The sequence below is a fragment of the Alligator sinensis genome, unplaced genomic scaffold, assembly GCF_000455745.1.
Source record: "Alligator sinensis unplaced genomic scaffold, ASM45574v1 scaffold518_2, whole genome shotgun sequence".
Taxonomy (NCBI): Eukaryota; Metazoa; Chordata; order Crocodylia; family Alligatoridae; genus Alligator; species Alligator sinensis.
In genome coordinates, this window is record NW_005842779.1 from 479,012 (window position 1) to 484,372 (window position 5,361).

The 5,361-nt window shown below is 45.2% G+C and overlaps 1 protein-coding gene across 1 annotated transcript in view; it reads right to left on the minus strand.

Annotated features, from left to right (window-relative positions):
• Nucleotides 1-1,882, minus strand: part of LOXHD1 (lipoxygenase homology domains 1) — a 194,840-nt gene extending 192,958 nt beyond the window's left edge. Inside the window, exons 1-2 of the mRNA XM_006034862.2 lie at nt 1,858-1,882; nt 1,125-1,239 (exon numbers count right to left, since the gene is read on the minus strand). Coding sequence (XP_006034924.1) covers nt 1,125-1,239; nt 1,858-1,882 — 140 coding nt within the window. The remainder of the gene's footprint in view (nt 1-1,124; nt 1,240-1,857) is intronic.
• Between the last annotated feature and the right edge of the window lie 3,479 nt (nt 1,883-5,361).

Here is a 5,361-nt window from a genome sequence, read left to right on the forward strand (position 1 = left end):
CTGCCTGTATAGACGTGTTTGGGACCATCATTTTTAAAATGTTCAGGACAACATATTTTCACTTTTGTGGGTAAAATTAGGCTCCTTTATCCATATTTAGGCTCCTAAATAAAAGTAGCTCCGTGTCCAAGGGTGCTGGGTACCCAGTAGTGTAATTAGTGGTGGGTGACCATGGCACTAACCCTGGATCCACAAATGGTGGCCACTGTCACTGCTGGCCCAGCCCCTGCAGTCATCCCTGCACCCAGAGCATAGACCTTTTATGACTGTAGGTGCTTCAAACCCTTGGTCATTTGGGGGTGGGGGCAGGATTAACATCTCTGAAAATTAGGCCACTGATGCTCAGGTATCTAAACACAAAGCCAGAAGCCTAACTTTAGCCTAATGTTGACTTCATCAACTCTTATACTGTAGTGAAAGGGCCAGGGCATATATCTTACTAGCCAAGGGAGGCTGTTCAGATCTGCGTGTGAAAGAGCTGTAGGCACTGCCCACAGACAGGGCCCAAACCTGCTTGGTAATGGGTACAACTGGTTGAGCACTTTCATTTCTTAGGAGCATAGGTGACAGCTGAGAGTAAACACGGGGCTTCCAGCGCATGGTCTGCACAACTTCACACATAGCAAGCAACGAAGGTTTGTAGGGCACTAGAGCCAGGAATATCTCATATATCATAGGGGTGGCCAACCTGTGGCATGAGTGCCTCGGGCAGCCTCGGTGCGCAGCAGGGCACAGATCAGGGAAGGGACGTGCAACACAGCAGCAGAGAGGGCAGGACGGCAGAGCAGGAGATCAGGTAGGGAGCACAGGACAAGAAACAGAAAGCAGAGCTGGATTTTGGGCAGGGTGCACAGAGTAGGGAACAGAAAGCAAAGCAGCAAATCGGGCAGAAGAAAGGGATCGGAGTGGCACTCAGGGAGGATGCGGAGCTAATGTGCGGTACACCTGATAAATAGGGTGGTCTCTATTCACATAGCATAAACCAGCATTTCCCTGACAGCGCCTGCATGCCTTTGGCCCTGTTCTACCTGAATCTGTTGGCGAAACAGTGTATGATTTCAACAAAAGGGCAACATAATTATGCAGCTCAGCTTTAGGATTATTAAATTCCCTCTGGTACTCACTTGCTGGTGAGATGAGTCTTCGGCGTAATCCCTAACTCTCCAAAGAGAGTAACAAAGACATTAGCATCGGTTCCTGCTCCCCGCACATCTCCCGTCACAGTCACTACCTCATAAACTGTGGGAGAAGAAAAGGAAGATCAGGACAACAGAAAAATCCCTCTATCTTACCTTTAAAGGATCCAACAGGGCTTGACCAGCCTAAAGTGAAATACAAACTACATTCAGGGATCGTTTCACCTACCACTGAAATGAATCCGGTTCTCAGGCGGAATAGCATCACTGCAGGATAGACCAAGAAGTAAATAATATTGTGCCCAACTAAAATTGCTGGAAACAGTCAGACTGAAATTACCTGCCTCCAATTGAACTAGGACAGAGTTTGCGCCCCCCCCCCCCCCCAAAGTTCTCTGTGATTATGTGCACTTCGATGTGTGTTATTTGTAGATGCTATATAACAGGTGGATTTTCACAAAGTGTTTAAGCCAGCCTGATGGAACCATTTTGATTAACATGCAGGTCCAAGCAGTGCAATGAGATCTTTGCATCAGACTAACCGAGAAGCAACTAAACCCAGAAAATTCAAATTTGACTTGATTTCACTCAAGTCAAAACGGCAAAGAACACCAAAGTCAGGGCAGCCATCCAGAGCGATCTGGACCCATTCCAACAAAATTAATTTCAATACAATCAAACACATGGTTATGTGTCTAGGAACCTAGACTGTAGGTCATACATAGAGACCGGGAAATTGTATCCATGACATCAATGATGCCAAAAATATTAAGGGGTCAGAAAGAACAAGCAACTGAACATGTGCTCCCAGGGTGATGCTGGTGCAAAAAGGCTACAGCAATGCTTGGATGCAATAGGGAAAATAGGGGAAAGTGGGCTGACTACCTCTCTACATGGTATCCACATTGTAAAAAATGATCCTAAAAAAAATGGAGAGAACATAAAGAAAAGCTAGAAAAAGTATTTGAAGGCTGAAAAGAATGACGTTGTAGGAATATTGAAGAGCTTGATCTGTTTAGTTTAAGAAGACTGCGAATTGACATCATTACAGCATATCAATGCTTTCATAGAAAGAAAACACAGGATCCTAGAGGCCTTTTTCAATCTAGCAGAGAAAGACATGACAGGTACTAATTACTGAAAGTTACAGCCAGACAAATTGAAATGAGAAATTAGACACACATAGTAACAGTGGGGATGATTAACCAATGGAATAGGATTCTGTACGTTTATGCTTCTTTGAATCATGACTGAGAACCTTTCTGGATAATATATTTTAGGCAAACACATTGCTCAGTACAAGAGTGACAGGATGACATGCTATGGGTTCAGTTACACCGGACAGGTTAAGAGATCGAACAGTCTTTTCTGGATTTAAAACAGCTGCAAGGTGGAGATGTTCAGTATTAACTATTATCGTCAGGAGCAGGCATAAGAAGGCAGAGCAAAGGCTGAGCTTTCAGGCTTTAACTCTGCAGTCCATAGATGCTGAGTGCTCGACTTCTCAGCTGTAATAATAGTGCGTTCATGTTGGTGTGGGTCTAATAATTAGTGCATATTCTGTTATTGCCCACTTGTTGAGCTGCCTTACATGTGTTCAGAAAAAGTAACAGAAGCCTTCATCAGGACTGCCCATGTTGGGCAACAGTAGCATTCACATGCCATCACTCTGCAAAAAGAGAAAGCAATGCTTTCACAGCCTTAGCCCATGAGAAAGGGGACACGTGGTTGAATAAGAAAACAGCAGCTGGTTTAGCACCAAATCCTTATGGGCAGCAAATGCTGGTGACCAAGGTGGTCGAAATGGGCCAGATCAGTTTGCAAAGTGCCAGCTGGAATCTGGCTAAATCTTATGATGCTGGTAAAAATGCTGCTAAAAATACCCAAAGTTTTCTATTATCACCTTTCCCTGAAGGCAATCAGTGCTGTTTGCCAGAGTGATCTTCTGCAATTACAGACTAGACAGGAAGTGGACCACGCGCGGGTCAGTCTATTAAGATGTAGTTCTTGGGCTCGGTTACGGTTTCAGAAATACCTGGTTTAAAGGTGTCCAAAACACGTGTCTGAAAGAAAATGAGGTTCTACGGCAGCAGTATAACAAGGATGTAAAAGGGAATGTATGTATTTATTTATTGTCACCAAATAGCAGTTCCTCCCTTTCGGCTTCCTCCTGCTGTTAGTGACCGACACAAACAGCAAACGCCTGGCTAATGGAAAGAACATTTAGCCACGATCCCACCCTATGGAAATGCAACCTATGCCCAATCATCCCCTTGCTCTGGTGATTCACCCCCCTGATTATTTTCCTATTTTCAACGCTGTTATTTTCAAAATAGCAAAACTGCCTCCTAAAATAAATGACAGCAGTCCTGCACACCTGTGCAGGGCCGTTCCTCCAGTGAGCTCAGATCAACCTGCAATATTTAGCACTGACAGGAAATCGCTTTTAACATCCCCAAGTGCTTCTTTAAACATGAGCTAATTAACCTTTGTAATTTCCCCATTTCACAACTAGGTGAACAGGAGAATCGAATGTAATATAAGGTTTGCCGTGGTCACGCACCAAGTCGGCGAGACAGCTGCGGGGGGAGGAAGAACCCCGGAGTCCTGATTCCCCGTGACCACTCTCCTTGCTACATGCCGGTCCCCGTTGTACAGCAATAATAATCACAACGAGAATCTGAGACGAGCGGCTGATGAAGTGAAGTAGTGGCGGTATCGCACGCGCTGGGTTGCAAACAGTGGAACCAACAATAAATCAAGAAGTCTCTCAAGGAAGAAACGTAATTAAAAATGTATTTGAAAACGCAGTTACCTTTCAGTGGCTTTGATAAGAATTTGTCTGCTATGTAAAGGGCACATAAGGGCAATGGGGAAGTTGTTGTTTTCATTAAGGAGCTTGCCCTTATATGCCAACGATTGCTTTTGAGGGGGAAAGGAATGCATTTGTTCCAGCGGAGGATGCTATCTCCGGCCATGGGGCACACTGCAGAGACAGCAACTGGGCTAGTTTCTATGTAGAGAGCTGTAAGGAGGAAAATGGAATATATCATCCCTAAAACAAGTGTTGCTTAATCCCACCCCAGAATGGATTTACAGCCTGCTTGGGCAATCCCAGTGTGAATGCCCTGGTTATGGGGGCACTGGGAGCCATGGCTATGTACAGATGTAACCCAGGCTGCATGACTCACTGCATCTTCTAGCTTGTGTCCACATACACCAGCTATGTGGTATGTAGCTGCCATGTGCAGGGTCCTATATTCTCTTCCAGCTCTACAAAGCTATGTAAATACCTATGCTTTTTAATATTCACTAATAAAAGTTTTAAATCTCAATATGTCTCTGCACCTGCACGCACACACACCTCCGCCCCTGAGCTGTACCAGCTTTTCCTCAGTTGCAACCAGGAATGAAGGCCAAGGTACCCAGTGCCAGGCAAGCCTGGAGCTTTATCGTGACTTTTATTTGTACATGTAAACTAGGACTTGTGCACAGCCACATCAACCTAGCAAGGGCCATGTGTGCATGCGTGTGTGTGCAGGGGGGTTATACCTACTGGAGGTCTCAGGTACTGTCCTCTCTGTCGTGATACTCCCCACTGTCAGCCTGGGCAGCCTGCAGGCTGGCACAGTGACATGTCCAACTGTCTGCCAGGGGAAGCAGCTCAGGGGCAATACCAGTGTTTGCATTCAGGTCATCTGAAGAGTCAGAAAGGCTAGATGGGGAAGACTGCCCACTCCACGCTGAGGCTAGGGACCATCTAGTCACCGATTTCCTGTTAGGGGCCACATCAAACTTCCTGCCTATCTTCACACTTTGTTTGTGGTAGCGGTGGGAGCACGCCAATAAAAAGTGCCTTCACCCATGATTTGCAAAGCCATGCTATGAAAGGAGAATTATTGGCTTTTAAAACCAGCCATAGTCACATATTTCACCCCTTAAATTCTCAGCTGTTACACCAGAGATTAGCATATATTCTTTCAAAACTTCAACAGTTGTTTCATGACTTTACAATGGGTGCAGTGTTCAGAATAGTCACAAATTATACCTTGCAGGAGGGATAAGTTATACTTGCCTACGTCTGTCTCCTTAAGCAACTGTTCCTTTTGTGTTCCTGAGCGGGACTGATGAACATTTTATCTTCACTTAAGTACATAACTGGCATGCCACACAATGGAGGAGGGTCTTTTCTGTGGCACATGTAGTCTAGGCTGATTTCTCTTTC